Source organism: Panicum virgatum, chromosome 2K (genome assembly GCF_016808335.1).
Source record: "Panicum virgatum strain AP13 chromosome 2K, P.virgatum_v5, whole genome shotgun sequence".
Taxonomy (NCBI): Eukaryota; Viridiplantae; Streptophyta; class Magnoliopsida; order Poales; family Poaceae; genus Panicum; species Panicum virgatum.
In genome coordinates, this window is record NC_053137.1 from 11,422,786 (window position 1) to 11,439,035 (window position 16,250).

General features: G+C 50.2%; 1 protein-coding gene across 1 annotated transcript; it reads left to right on the forward strand.

The window, feature by feature from the left end:
* The first annotated feature begins 14,354 nt into the window (after positions 1–14,354).
* Positions 14,355–15,949, forward strand: LOC120666329. Its single transcript, XM_039946159.1, has 4 exons — positions 14,355–14,641; positions 14,887–15,076; positions 15,220–15,420; positions 15,520–15,949. The coding sequence occupies exons 1-4, from the start codon at positions 14,355–14,357 to the stop codon at positions 15,778–15,780; spliced, it is 939 nt and encodes a 312-aa protein (XP_039802093.1). The 3' UTR covers positions 15,781–15,949.
* The last annotated feature ends 301 nt before the right edge of the window (positions 15,950–16,250 follow it).

Here is a 16,250-nt window from a genome sequence, read left to right on the forward strand (position 1 = left end):
CCAGCAGGGGTGCCAAGCGGCTGCCCTTGCGAGCCCTCTCCTCACCTCCCTCTCCCTTGGTCAATCCAAGTGCATGATGGCTGGATTTGTGCGCGAGATGACCGGATCTGCCATGCAAGCGGCAACGTGATTGGGTTTCATGATGGTGATAGGTGTTGTGTGGACTCTGCCAGCAGTAGGCTGTTCAAATCCCAGGCCGGTGGCAAGCTGCTTGGGTCATGGCAGTCGTACGCGGCCTCGGCTTGGCGATGTCACTGGCATGTCGCCAATGGTGCCCTGTCCCGTTGTGTGCCAGATTTGCCGGTTCTCTCAGTGCGTGTCGCCATGGGCTAGTAGGCTCATATGAGCCCTCAATAGCATAAGGGTCGCACTGCTCGGTGCCACAGACGGTCTGGCTCGCAGCCGCAACGGCGCCTGGCTCCTCAATGCAAGAGCCTTCCTTGCATTGGTGGAGGAGTTTTGCACTAGTGCCATTGCAGGAGGGCACAGGTGTTTGGACACGAGCCTTGTCATGGCGTGTGGGGTAGAAGAGCCTGGCGAAAGCCATTTCCGTTTCTCGGGGCGACGGCGATTGCACTTTTTTTGCTTCACTCACCTTATTGGATGCGTCATCATACTCCACCTCCCATTTGTGCAACCATGGGGACCTCCGGGTGAAAACCCCGCTCCGGTTCTACTAGACGAGTGGCGGCGGCATCCCTAATATCGCTTCTTGCTCGTAGACGTCATTGCGGAGGTCCTTATTACCGATTGATTGTGTGATGTGCCTTCTTCTTCCTCCCTGCTCTTCATGGGTGAGGTTGGCATTGGCTGTTGGGTGTTGTCCTACCTCTGGCGCCTTTGCTTTGTCGATGCTTTCCTTGTTGGTGGTGCCATCAAATCAAATAGGTAGCACGTGGACGGTGTTGGATGGAAGCACGTGGAGCCCAGATGTGCTATCAGATGTCATCTTCAACTTCAAGGGAGGTCATCGTGTCTGGCGAACCTTGGTCTGCGCATCCTTCACCACCTTTAGTCCCCTTTCCGCTGGGCGGTCTCTCAGATGGAGGGTTGCAGCGGGTCGGCGTAGCTACGAGGAGTGGTGTTGTGTGCAATGGCTGCGGTATAACCGGCAAGTGTGCTGTTTCGGTGCTGGCACTAATCAATCATCGATCGTAGTCATTCATCTAGTGTTATGGCTTTATCTTTGATTTCTTCGTGAGTTCTCTTCCTTTGTTGCACCCTGTTGTACTCTCCTCTCCCCTTGGTTTTTTCCCAAGATGTTGAAAATGTAATATGTAATTTTGGCTGCCAAAAGCCCAATCAATAAAATTCATGTAGGGATGCTCTCCCCCAGTGGCCGTAAAAAAAATTATTGCCATCGAAAGCCTCAATTTGTCCTTCATGGCATGCACACAATGAACAATTATTATTGTCATGAGCATAGCTTAGTTAATTTTATCCTGGCTGCTCATATTTATTATATTTTTAGTGGCAAGTTTATTATACCTTTGTTATCAATCTCGAGAGCTATCATCTCAATCTCTCGAAGATCTTTATAGAAGATGGACATGTGTATTGCAGTTCTTTGCGCGGGTGAGTGATCATGTGCGTGCCTGTGCTCATGTATCATGTTTGTTTTCTAAATGAGGAATGAGAGTACTCTATCCTGCTTGTGATGAGTGAATTGTCAACCGTGTGGTGTGATCGTGCGCTTGGTCTTTGGATTGCAGGTACACGGGCGTCGAGTGTCGACGGGGAGCTGCCGTGGAGGTGCTGTGGCCGATGGACCGTGCGGTGGACGACGGTGAAGGGCAGCCGGGACCGGAGCTCGGACCGGGCGGCAGCTGTGGCGTCCACTCCTGGATCGAGGATGCAAGCGGCGACGGAAGGCGGGTTTCTTGGTTTGCGCCACAAAACCAAGGAGGCGGACGGCGGTCGAAGACGCCAAGTCGTGGAGGCACGGGCGTCGGTCTCGGGACTGACGGAGGTGACGGGCGTCGACGGCGTCTAGGGCCTCGTTGCGGGCGAGGAGGTGACGGGCGTCGGGCGGCGTCTAGGGCCGTCAGAAGGCCGAGGCGGGAATGGTGTCTAGGGCCACGGCGTGGAGGCGGGAATCTTCCCGCGCGTGAGGTTTTGGCGGTTTTCTCAAAACCGGCCACCTACCTGGGTTTTGCGGACCCTCCAAAACCGCGGACTGGATCTTCATCAAGACGGCGGCATCGCGGAGAAGACTTCGTTTCGAAGAAAGAACCTCGGCCGTCGGATGAGATCGTGTACAGGGGGTGCTGCAGGCCAACCGGTCTGACCGGTCCCTGGCACCGGTCTGACCGGTCTAACCAACCGGTCTGACCGGTCCAGCATACCGGTCTGATCAGTCCTGCGGGTATAAATACCCCTTCACTTGTGTTAGGTTAATTGCGGCTTTTGTATTGTGTCCATGGATTCTTTGTTTCCCCAGGCCGCCGCCTCTGTGTTCCTCTCCCTCTGTTCTTCTCTTTAGAATAGATTTGGATGATGGATTTGAGAAACCTTGTGTGGATTTGATTGGGAAAGGAGGCCCTAACCTCCTAGTGCCCTCTGGGCTTTTGAATCTGATGAGTTCACTCTTGTGTGCTGAGTTCTCGTCCTCCCCCTCCTATTTCGCGATTTGGACTTGAACTCTCCTCTTTTGGTGTGTTTAGTGTTTGGAGGAGACAAGTTCATTGATTCGTGGTTTGCTGGACTCTTTGTGGCGATTCTGATCTCTCTAGCCAAGTGCTAAATCCCCTGGAATCGCGAGTGCACCCGAATTGCTGTTCTTGAGTTCTTGAGAAAACCCCAATCCACTTTGATCTTTCCTTGATTTCCCACGATCTGTTAATCTTCTGTGAAAGATCTCTTGGGGTTATGTTCACGGAATAGTTGTGAAGGTATCCTCCAAGTTTCGTTGGATTTGAAGGTCGTTTGCTCAAGATTCATCGTTTGGAGGTTGATTTTCGAGCTGTCTGGAAAGGACCGGTCTGACCGGTGTGTCGTACCGGTCTGACCGGTGGCTCCTACCGGTCTGACCGGTATCCTGAACCGGTCTGACCGGTCCCTGCAGTTCAGTTCTGCAAATTGCCTCTTTTTGCTTCCGCGCAGCTTCCTAGGGCATTTTGTAAAGAGATAGCTAGTCCATAGCTATTCTCTCATATCCTAGGTTTGAGGGCTTGTGGTGATTTTCGGGATATAGGCCGACGGATCGATTTAGAAAGAAATTTTTGATCGGCTCCCATTCACCCCCCTCTAGTCGCCGGCTTCGGTCCCTCAATTGGTATCAGAGCAGGTTGAGGTTTTCAGTACCTTAACCGGTTCGAAAACCACTCGGCGACTATGGCGAGTCTTGGTAAGATCCCGGTGTTTTCCGGCGAGGATTATGCCTACTGGAAGATTCGCATGAGAGCCTTCCTGTAGAGCATGGGAGCCGATGTCTGGGAGATTACCACAAACCAGCTTTATGAGGTGCTGGCTGTTCGGACCACGCCTCTTCAGGTGACCCAGCACGAGGCTAACGCCAAGGCCGTCAATACCTTGTTCGCTGGCGTTTCTCGTGCGGAGTTCTCACGCGTCCAGGGTTTTTAGGAACCCACAAGATTTGGACGTGCCTTGAGAACTACCACGAGGGTACACCTCAGGTGAAGGCCAGACTGTTCGAGACTCACCAGCGTGAGTACGAGAACTTCACACAGGAGCCGGGTGAGAGCATTGACCTGATGTTCAGTCGTTTTCAGTCGATTGTGAACAAGGTCAATGCGAACAGATCTGCTGGTGCCCTTGAGTACACAGAGCACGAGAAGACTCTCAAGTTGCTCTACGCACTTGACCGCTCTGTGTGGGATCTCAAGGTGAACACGATCATTGAGTCTACAAGCTATGAGACTCTGACCGTGAACGAGCTTTTCAGCAAGCTCAAGGCCACGGAGGTGGATAACCAGACACGAGCCAAGCTCAATGGTGCCCCTCCTTCCAAGAGCGTCGCTCTTGTGACAGGCCCAGGTGGATCGAGCTCTAACGCTAATTCTGCTCTTGGCTTTTCTCTTGCCTCTTTGCCTTCTGTTTCAGATGAGCAGCTGGAGACGCTGGGCGACGACGACTTGTGCCTCCTCATCAGCAAGTTCCAGCGCGTCTACCACAACAGGCAGAGGAAAAAGAACCCCGGGTGCTACAACTGCGGCGATCTAAACCACTTCGTCGCCGATTGCCCCAAGAAGTCCGGCGGTGGCCAGAACAACTCCTTCGACTACTACCGCCACCACGACTGCGACGAGGGAGGCTCCAACAAGGAGCGTCGGCGCCACAAGCACCGCAGTCATGACCGGGGAGGACGCTTCGACAAGGAGTCGCTCAAGAAGCGCTTCCAGTACAAGGCCAAGAAGCGGGAGAAGGCCTTCCTAGCGCAGCTCAGCGACCTTGACAAGAGCTCCGACACTGACCGCTCTTCTTCACCGACCTCCGACGACGACGACAAGAAGAAGAAGAAGAAGCGGGAAAAGGAAGCCACCGGCTTCATCGGCCTTTGCTTCGCGGCTGGTCGGCGCAAGGGCTTCTGCACCATGGCGGGTGATGCCGATGGTGCTCGTGCGTCTTCGGGTGGACATGCTACACCGACGCACTCCGGCTCTTCTCCTAGATCTGAGAGCGATTCAGAGGTAAACTCCATGATCGACCTGCTTGATACAGAGGTTAGGGAGTTGTACGCCGCTCTCGACAACCAGAAGAGGCTGCTTAAGGAAGCAGCTAGAGAGCGTAGAAAGCTTAGGGCTGAGCTGGCTTGTGCTAGGGAGAAATCTAGTGAGGATGAGTGCGCTGGCTGCATATCTCACATGAATGATCTTGTTGCTCTCCGTGCCAAGCATGATGAGAACGTCGCGAACTTAGATGTTGCTAAGACTTCGCTTTCTGACGTGTCTCACGAGCTAGCCAAGGCCAACCATGAGCTTGAACTTGTCAAGGACGCTCCCATTGTTAGTGATGTGCTTGAATGCGATGAGTGTCCTATCTTCAAGTCAGATCTAGCTTCTTTGCAGTCCAAGTTTGCTACTATTGTTTGTGAACTAGAGGAGCTTAGATCTAGGCCTGCTTTGCTTGGCGCTTGTAAGCTTTGTCCCACACTTAGGTTGGAGCTAGAAGAGAAGAACACTTTGATCAAGTCTTTTGGAAAGACTAAGGTCGTAGAGTCTAGCCCACCTATTGACTGCTCTGTTTGCCCTGGTTTGATTGCTGATTTAGATAGTCTTGCTGTAGAGAAAGCCAACTTAGAGAACGAGAACACCTATCTTAGAGCGATTCTGAGTTGGGTTTCTAGCAGTGAGCCGCAGTTGGGCATGATGATTAAGCAGTTCAAGCGTGGTGATGGGTTTGGGGTCGGTTACACATACACGAAGTCAGACTTTGACAGGTTGTATGGTAAGATTCGCAAGGCTGTTGGAAACGCTGCTAGCACGAGCAAACAACCTTCGCTTGTTGACCCCGTGGATGGTGTGCTTAAAGAACCACCGAAAACACCTCCGCAAAAGCAGGTTTGGGTTCCAAAGCCCAATGCGCTGAGGAACCCCCTCGACACGCTCCCTGCTGCCACAGCCCAGGTTGCCCAGAAGAAGAGGGCCGCTCCTCCCCGTCCGCAGGCTAGGCCTCCACCTCCCAAGCGTGAGGTGAGGTACCACTGCGAGTTCTGTGACAGGGAAGGTCACCTGGAGGAGTTTTGCTTCAGGAGGAAGCGAGCTATGAGGAGAGAGCAGGAGAGACGGAACACGGACATGTACTCTACTCGGGTGCATGGTCCTTCTCGGCGTGGTGATAGGCGAGATGCTAGGGCGCGCCGTGTAGGTGGAGGTCAGGGAGACGGTAGTGGTTACCGTGCTCCAGCGGGTGGTCGCTTTGCCGGTCGTGCTCCTGGTCATTTTCAGTACGGCTATGGACCACGGGACTGAGGCTTTGGAGGAGGTTTTGAGGCTCCACGCTTTCCTTGCGGTGGTGTTCGTCAGTCATGCGGTAAGACGGGACGAGGGATACGCTTTGTCTGGTTTTGCTAACCCTTCTGTAGAGCAAATGGCTCGACACTGGTTTGCTTCTCACTTTGCTAACCCTAGTGTTGAGACATTTGCTCACTCTTTGTCTCACTACTGATGTGCAGGTCGGAGGCTTGGAGAACAGGTGGATCATGGACTCCGGTTGTTCGCGCCACATGACCGGAAATGACAAATGGTTCTCCAGCCTCACCCCGATGCGCTCAAAGGAGTACATTGTGTTCGGGGATAATGGAAGAGGAAAGGTACGTGGACTTGGCGCTGTTCGAGTTTCTGATCGCTTTACCCTGAGAGAAATTGCTTTGGTTTCGAATCTTGGTTTTAATTTGCTCTCTGCCTCGCAACTTCTTGATGAGGGGTTTGAGGTTCACTTTAAGGAGGGTTGTTCGCGTGTTCTTGATTCCAGAGGAGATTTGGTTTGCCGGATTACACCTCGCGATCGAGTTTTCTTGGTTGACTTCTCTGGAACTCCTTTTGGCCCTTCTCACTGCTTGATGGCTGGTCCTTCTTCGGATTTGTGGAAGTGGCATAGGAGACTTGGACATTTGAGCTTTGATTTGTTGTCGAGACTGAGCTCACTTGGTCTGATCCGAGGATTGCCCAAATTGAAGTTTAAAAAGGACCTTGTTTGCCATCCCTGTCGCCACGGGAAAATGATTGCCGCTTCTCATCTGCCTGTTAATCAGGTGATGACCGCTCACCCTAGAGAATTGTTGCACATGGACACAGTAGGTCCTTCTTGGGTGATGTCTGTTGGTGGGAAGTGGTACGTGCTTGTAATTGTGGATGACTTTTCTCGCTATTCTTGTGTCTTTTTCATGAGAACCAAGGATGAGGCTTTCGAGTTGGTTCGAGACTTGATCTTGAGGTTGAAAAACGAGTTACCCCAGGCCATGCGAGCGATTCGCAGTGATAATGGCACAGAATTAAAAAACGCTCGTTTTGACGCCTTTTGCAGTGATCAAGGGCTCAAACACCAGTATTCTTCTCCCTACACTCCACAGCAGAATGGAGTTCTAGAGCGGAAGAATCGGACGCTGGTTGAGATGGCGAGGACGATGCTCGATGAGCATAGGACTCCTCGCAAATACTGGGCTGAGGCGGTTAACACCGCTTGTTACGTGTCCAACCGCATTTTCTTGCGTGCTTTCATGCACAGGACTTCTTATGAGTTGCGGTTTGGACGCCAGCCCCGTGTTGACCATCTCAGAGTTTTCGGTTGCCGATGCTTTGTGCTGAAATATGGAAATCTTGATAAGTTTGAGTCTCGCTCGTCTGACGGTATTTTTCTCGGATATGCTTCTCACTCTAGAGCATACCGTGTGCTGATTATTGATACTAACATCGTCAGAGAGACTTGTGAAGTCACTTTCGACGAGACTGCACCGTGCAATTCTTCTGTCTTTGAAGTTGCAGGAGATGATGAGCTCGGCACCTCCATCTTTGAAGATGAGGAGGAAGAAGCTGCAGAGGGCGACGCTGAGGCTACCACGCGTGCTGTGGACCCAGCTATCTCTGCCACGAGCTCGGACGATGACGACGGCCCCGATCCGACTACGTCTACTTCACGGGGGCTGTTCAAGGAGGTGACTCAGGCTTCACCAGCTGCACCTGAGGAGGCACCAGCTTTGGTTGAGGAGGAGGCGACTTCGACACGGGAAGCACTGCGACACATTCAGCGTCACCATCCACCTCAACAGATGCTAGGTGATCTCAACGAGCGAGTCACCAGGTCCAAAGTAACAAGTATCGCTGGCTTTGCTCATTCAACTTTTGTTGCCTCTTTTGAGACCAAGGATATTGGATACGCTCTTTCTGATTCTAATTGGGTTAATGCCATGCATGAGGAACTTGAAAATTTTGAAAGAAATTAAGTTTGGGTTTTAGTCGAGCCTCCACTTGCTTGTAATCCCATCGGAACGAAGTGGGTTTTTAAAAACAAGCAGGGTGAGGATGGTTTGGTTGTTCGAAACAAGGCTCGTCTTGTTGCCCAGGGGTTTTGCAAAAAAAAAGGGTATTGATTTTGAGGAAACTTTTGCCCCTGTTGCTCGATTGGAAGCTATTCGAATATTTCTTGCATTTGCTGCTTCCAAGGGTTTTAAAGTTTTCCAAATGGATGTTAAATATGCCTTCTTGAATGGTTTTATCGAAGAAGAGGTTTATGTGAAACAACCCCCTGGTTTCGAAAATTCCAAGTTTCCAAACCGTGTTTATAAACTTCAGAAAGCTCTTTACGGTTTGAAACAGGCACCTAGAGCTTGGTATGATAGATTGAAAACCTTTTTGCTGGCTCAGGGCTTTAAAATGGGATGTGTTGATAAAACTTTGTTCCTCATGCGATCTGGCACTGATTTCCTTTTGGTTCAGATATACGTGGATGATATTATCTTTGGTGGCTCTTCTCACGCTCTTGTCTCCAAGTTTTCTGAGAAGATGTCCAGGGAGTTCGAGATGAGCATGATGGGTGAGTTGCAGTTCTTCCTCGGGCTGCAGATCAAGCAAACTCCTCAGGGCACTTTTGTCCATCAAGCCAAGTACACTAGAGACTTACTGCGGAAGTTCGACATGAGCGACATGTCTCCTCAGCCGACTCCGATCAGCACATCGACGACGCTTGATGAGGACTTGGACGGCGAGGCGGTCGACCAGAAGGAGTATAGGAGCATGATCGGCTCTCTCCTGTACATGACGGCGACGCGACCGGACATCCAGTTCGGCGTCTGCCTCTGCGCACGGTATCAGGCTTCGCCGCGCACCTCCCACAGGCAGGTGGTGAAACACATCTTCAGGTATTTGAAATTCACCCCTGAATTTGGTCTTTGGTATTTTGCAGATTCTTCTCTGGTTTTGGTGGGCTTTTCTGATGCCGATTTCGGTGGGTGTCGGTTGGATCGCAAGTCGACATCCGGCACTTGTCAATTTCTCGGTACATCTTTGGTGTCTTGGTCCTCTCGCAAGCAGGCTAGCGTAGCGCTTTCTTCCACAGAAGCTGAGTATGTTGCCGCTGCTAGCTGCTGCTCCCAGATACTTTGGATGAAACAAACCTTGCAGGATTATGGATTGAGTTTCGGTAGGGTTCCCATCTTTATAGACAACATGTCAGCCATTAGCATTTGCAAAGAACCCTGTCCTACACTCCAGAACCAAACACATAGATATCCGGTTCCACTTCCTGCGAGATAACCCTAAGAGAGGACACATAGACCTGATCCATGTCCCTTCAGAGAGGCAAACTGCAGATATACTAACCAAACCGCTAGAGCAGGACACCTTTACTCGCTTGCGAGGGGAGCTTGGGGTTTGTTACCCCTTTTGATCGCTGACTTTTGTTTTGGTTAGCTTGATAGGTCTTTGTTTTGCTTCTCTTGATTTTCTAGGTTTCGTAGTTGCATTGTGCATATGCATTGTAATTGTTTGCATTTTGCATTGTCTCACTTGCACTAGCATTCTTGTATACATTGCTATGATCTTCTAGTGCCTGCTAGTGTGAGTTGATAAACTTGATCATGTATAGCTTGCTCCATTGTGTATATGACATCATCTGAGTTAAGCTATTTTGATTTGAAAATCTGAAAACATGCTCACCCTGTCTTGGCTACTAGCATGTTAGGGAGTGTTGATATGCTTTGCTATCTTATTCATGCTAGTGTGGCTTTTCGTTCAGCAATTCATACTTGAAATGATTTAAATCTGATAAAATTGCTTGAACTGTTCTTGAAATGAATTGAAAAGATCCAGGTGGGTTTGCTTGTCGCACTGATCGAGCTTTCGGGACGGCTCACTTTGCACTTGTGAGAACCCGGGCAAGGCTGTGCATGAATGAAATGAGTGCTTTAAGCTTCTGATTGTCTTTGACATAGACTTGGCCTCATTGCTAAGTAAAGCATGACAAGCTTTCAACCCCTGGCATTAAGAATTGATTGCTATAAATTTAATTGAAAAATGGATGTTGGCAACTTGTTTTGGCTAATTTGGATCACCTTGTATGAGTATGATTAGCACTGCTTTCTATTCCCTACTTGTTAGTGCTAGATCATGGGTGATGCTTTTCTTTCTCCTAAACTGAACTTGCCTAGCTCTAGACTGATTTGATATACCCTGTTGAGCTAGATGCAGGTCTTGTTTATGGATGCACACGTGCTTGAGACTAGATGTTGCTCATATCTTTGTATCCCTGAATGCTTTCACTTACACCTCCTGCATCGCATTCATTGCATAGCATCTGTTCAGGGGGAGTTTCAGCTTCAGGGGGAGCTTTAGGTCTTTTTAGGCTTGATGTGTGCATGTGCCAACAAGGGGGAGAATTTTGAGAGAAGTGATCGAACAAGGGGGAGACTTGTTTGATTTTTGAAAAACTTGTTGTGCACAGGGCTTTAAGAGTACATCATTTTGGGAGAGTTGCACTTGTGAGAGGGAAAAGAGTTTCTGCTTTGGTTTTGGCTCCTGGTTTTCCTCGTTCTCCTTCTGCTTCTTGCATGACTGCGTCGAGCGTTACCTCTGTCTTTGAGGAGTCATGTTTTGGCTTTTGATCGATTGCGTCGAGCCGTTGCCCTTGTCTTAGGGGATTGATCTCTGCTTGAGTAAGTGACTGTTCTTGCCTTTCTGAGCTTTTCGTCACTTGTTTGAGTTCTTCTCTTTTGTGCTTCTTTGTTCTTCTTTGGTTTCACTTCTCTTGGTTCGTTTGTGGTGTGTTGACAATGCACTCATCAAGGGGGAGATTGAGGAACGAGAGTACTCTATCCTGCTTGTGATGAGTGAATTGTCAACCGTGCGGTGTGATCGTGCACTTGGTCTTTGGATTGCAGGTACACGGGCGTCGAGTGTCGACGGGGAGCTGTCGTGGAGGTGCTGTGGCCGATGGACCGTGCGGTGGACGGCGGTGAAGGGCAACCGGGACCGGAGCTCGGACCGGGCGGCAGCTGTGGCGTCCACTCCTGGATCGATGGTGCAAGCGGCGACGGAAGGCGGGTTTCTTGGTTTGCGCCACAAAACCAAGGAGGCGGACGGCGGTCGAAGACGCCAAGTCGTGGAGGCACGGGCGTCGGTCTCGGGACTGACGGAGGCGACGGGCGTCGACGGCGTCTAGGGCCTCGCTGCGGGCGAGGAGGTGACGGGCGTCGGGCGGCATCTAGGGCCATCGGAAGGCCGAGGCGGGAACGGCGTCTAGGGCCACGGCGTGGAGGCGGAAATCTTCCCGCGCGTGAGGTTTTGGCGGTTTTCTCAAAACCGGCCACCTACCCGGGTTTCGCGGACCCTCCAAAACCGCGGACTGGATCTTCATCAAGACGGCGGCATCGCGGAGAAGACTTCGTTTCGAAGAAAGAACCTCGGCCGTCGGATGAGATCGTGTACAGGGGGTGCTGCAGGCCAACCGGTTTGACCGGTCCCTGGCACCGGTCTGACCGGTCTAACCAACCGGTCTGGCCGGTCCAGCGTACCGGTTTGACCGGTCCTGCGGGTATAAATACCCCTTCACTTGTGTTAGGTTAATTGCGGCTTTTGTATTGTGTCAGTGGATTCTTTGTTTCCCCAGGCCGCCGCCTCTGTGTTCCTCTCCCTCTGTTCTTCTCTTTAGAATAGATTTGGATGATGGATTTGAGAAATCTTGTGTGGATTTGATTGGGAAAGGAGGCCCTAACCTCCTAGTGCCCTCTGGGCTTTTGAATCTGATGAGTTCACTCTTGTGTGCTGAGTTCTCGTCCTCCCCCTCCTATTTCGCGCTTTGGACTTGAACTCTCCTCTTTTGGTGTGTTTAGTGTTTGGAGGAGACAAGTTCATTGATTCGTGGTTTGCTGGACTCTTTGTGGCGATTCTGATCTCTCTAGTCAAGTGCTAAATCCCCTGGAATCGCGAGTGCACCCGAATTGCTGTTCTTGAGTTCTTGAGAAAACCCCAATCCACTTTGATCTTTCCTTGATTTGCCACAATCCGTTAATCTTCTGGGAAAGATCTCTTGGGGATATGTTCACGGAATAGTTGTGAAGGTATCCTCCAAGTTTCGTTGGATTTGAAGGTCGTTTGCTCAAGATTCATCGTTTGGAGGTTGATTTTCGAGCTGTCTGGAAAGGACCGGTCTGACCGGTGGCTCCTACCGGTCTGACCGGTATCCTGAACCGGTCTGACCGGTCCCTGCAGTTCAGTTCTGCAAATTGCCTCTTTTTGCTTCCGCGCGGCTTCCTAGGGTATTTTGTAAAGAGGTAGCTAGTCCATAGCTATTCTCTCATATCCTAGGTTTGAGGGCTTGTGGTGATTTTCGGGATATAGGCTGACGGATCGATTTCGAAAGAAATTTTTAATCGGCTCACATTCACCCCCTCTCTGGTCGCCGGCTTCGGTCCCTCGCTAAGGCCATGTTTGGTTTAGATGTGAAAATGTTTTGATGAGAGAGAAACGATGCTTTGACCACTAATTAGGGGTATTAAATAAAGTCTAATTATAAAATTACCTCCATAACTATGGTACTGTAGCAGTTGCTCTATCTAATGAGGCCTTTGACCGCACGATTAGAGGATAATTGAGCGCAGTTACTGTAGCATCACTGTAGCCAATCACGATGAAACTTGGCTCATTAGATTCGTCTCGAAAATTTATACCCATTCCTAAAAAGGTTTTACAAATAGACTTCATTTAATACTGCATGCGGGCATTCGTCTTTTAGTGCAAAAGTTTTCGTGGTTGCATCCAAACACGGCCTAAAAGAAGAAGAAAAGCTGCACCTGTGTTCTCGAGGTTCGACAGAATTAGCAGGGACACGTACTGGCGTCTTTTAGGACCGTATGCTAAGCATGATTAGGATCGATTCTTGTTGTCCTGCCCGTGTATAAGATTAAAGTTCGCGGCGGCTCTCCCTGCATGCATGCGAACATCAGAAGACCGTCGGCGACCATATGCTAAGCATGATTAGGATAGACTTATTATTACAATTCATGGCAAACAGCGGCGTGTTGCGCCTGTGGGTTACATCACTAATTTCATCTGAAATCACATAATATAATGACCTGTAGTGTTGTCGTGTTGAGATAGCCTGTAGACTGGCTACGTCCTCGGTCGTCTGAGGCGCGCACGTGATACACGCCAAAGCGCGCTCTGCCAGCCTCGTGCGGTACTTATTTCTCTTCTTGTTTCCGGATGGGATCTTTTTTCTCTCCCCCGAGACGCATATGCTCATATACACGCACACACGCACACGCACGCCCACGGAGTCCTGTAATAATATAATCTTTTGATTAAGGGCCTTAATCTGAGCGAGAACTTGGGATTTCACCCCCTTAATTAATTATATTTGGTTTCTCCTTGTGGTGTTCAGTAATCGACACCGTTTATTAGCAGTAGTGCTGGCTTTTTGTTCTTGCGTAAGAGAAACGGAGCTGTTGGCCAATTTGCTTACTGACAAGTTTTAGCATGCGCTAGTACTTATCGTTGAGGCTGGATTTGGTTAGCTGTTATTAGCAAATCTCTATGACTTTGATGTCCCAGATTGGGTCCTCTTCTTTAATTTTTCTTCCGATATTGATCTCGGACAGTTTTACATCATCCAAAGGTGAAACCAATGGTCTAATAAGGCCACTCTCGGATAACCGAACGATACGGCATCATATGTTATGTCACGGTGAACTACAGGACACTTTTCATAATCTTCAATCCCATGTACCAAGACTATCACCGTCGGTTCCAAACTTCCAACGGCCACTTCTTCAGCCATCAACTTTTGAGCATCCACCGCCGGTTCAGTGAAATTAATTCTGTAGCAGCGATAACAGCTAGCACTTGGACGGTAAGACATGCCCTCGCTCCAAAAGCAACGCCTTGACGATACTTGCTACAATGCTACAACAAAGAGCTGGAGCCAACGCAGCTGGAATCGGAGCTGCTGCGTGTGCTTGCATTGGAGCCGGCCGGCCGCACCAAAGCCCAATCCTTGCCTTAGATCCGATCCAGCAGCTTCCTCTGACATTGAGATGATCTTTGTATACATGCATGCATTAATTACTCATCATATCGTCAACTTGGTGATCGATCGAGAGCTCCTAGATAGGAACCCGTGTTGCGTGCACCTACACCGCTACACGAGACGTCGAGACAGAATAATGAATCAACATCGCTTTGCATGTGTGGATCTCCAGATTCATTCTCCACACGCCGTACCCCCACGCCCACCGTGCATGGAGTCCTTGAGCCTGCTGCCACTCACTGCGACGCCCTATAAATAGAGCTCCTCCCTCCCTCCCCAGCTCCACATACAGCACACAAGATCAACGACGCCTAGCTACCATCTGCAGCTAGCTAGCTAGCTAGCTCTTTCTTAGCACTACTCCTACTCCCTCGCTCATGGCGACCAACGCCCCCAGCTTCCAGGTCACTCCCCGCGCCGCGCACGCCGAGTGCAGCGAGCTCAGCTTCCAGGGCCTGTACCTGTTCCACACGCCCCTGGGCCCCAAGGCCAACCAGGCCCTCATCATCGACGGCAAGGGCCCCATGGGCGCCACCGCGGTCAACAACTGGGCGGTGTGCCACGGGCCAGGGCCGGACGCCAAGGTCGTCGCCCGCGCGCAGGGCCTGCACATCCAAGCCGGCAACTGGCTCAACTCCTTCAGCCTCGTCTTCGAGAACCAAAGGTAATGAAATATAGTTTGAGTGACATGTCGTGTGGTTGTCGAGTTGCTTGACATTAATAATATAATCGTCAGCTTTCCTGCCTAATTCGTTTCAGAAAAAAAAAAAGGTATGAAATAGTTTGAGCTTCCTATATATCATATCAAGTTTCTTGATCCATGAATATTTTGTTAATCTTTACCTTCTTGCCATGCATCATCCTAAGTTCCTAACACTTGAAGGGTCCATGAATATTTGTATGATGCAGGTTTAGTGGGTCCACACTTCAGGTGATGGGAATCACCGTTGAAGCTGGGGAGTGGGCCATCGTTGGGGGCACCGGGCAGTTTGCCATGGCAACCGGCGTCATCACCAAGAAGTTCCATGAGCAAAGAAGCGACGGCAACGTCATAGAGCTCGCTATCCGTGCCTTCTGCCCACTGCTCAAAGGGACAAGGGTCAGAAATAGTATAATTATTATATATATACATATATGCATATATAGTTATAATGTTATATATATATATATATACATAAATGCATCTGTTCAAGCAGTCAGTGACTTTGCAGCTCGTAAACATAAACATGTATGTGTGTGCAGCACCCTGTCACGAAGATTGGGACATGGGGTGGCAACGGAGGGAACCCCATGGACATCGCCGAGGCGCCCAAGCGCCTGGAGAGCATCACCGTTCGCAGCGGCCCGGGCGTCGTCGCCGCCATCGCCTTCTCCTACGTCGACCATGCCGGCCAGAAGCACGCCGCCGGTCCATGGGGCGGGTCCGGCGGACAGCCTCACACGGTACGTAGTTACTACCTATTAACAGCAGTGGATTGTTACTGTACTCGTCGTGCTCACCTTCAGTGTCAACTTCAAAAGTTTTCCTCTTTGATGGAGCAGGTCCAGCTCGGGGAGTCTGAGGTCGTCACACAGGTGTCCGGGACAGTCGGCAGCTTCGACGGCATCGCCGCCGTGGTAACCTCGATCAAGTTCGTCACCAACCTTGGGAGCTACGGGCCGTGGGGGGAGGAGAAGGGGGCTCCGTTCGCCGTCCCGGTGCAGCCTGGCAGCGGCGGCGGCGGGGGCGTCGTGGGCTTCTTCGCGCGCAGCGGGATCTACCTGGTCGCCATTGGCGTCTACGTGCGCCCCTCTGATCTCTGAATGAACAATGAAGATCCAGCTGCTTCTTGATCGATCGGCCGGCCGGCTTGCAGTTTCCAATTTGGCTTGCTTTCGTTTGGCACGCATTTCTCTGATGTACAACGAAGAACGAACTGAGTTGGGGGTCGTCCTCCCCTCTCGGGTGTCTTGTTTGTGTGGTGTGTTTGCTTCTGTGTCTTGTTTGATTTGGTCAAGTAATAAAGATGTCGACCGAAGATTGATTTATCCCTTGTATCTGCGTCCATAATTTTTTATTGAAGTTAATTAATTTAGCACATTTGAACTATCGCAAAAGTCTGATTTTCAACCTTCAATTATAGACCGGATAACAAGGAATATGCAACTGTCAAAACCGAACAACTTTAGCCATTCGGGTGTTTCAAAGGTAGTTTTGTATTTTTAAAAAAAAATAAAAATAAAAATAAAAATTCTAGTTAGATCTAAAAAAATCAAAACTAATTGATTGTAAA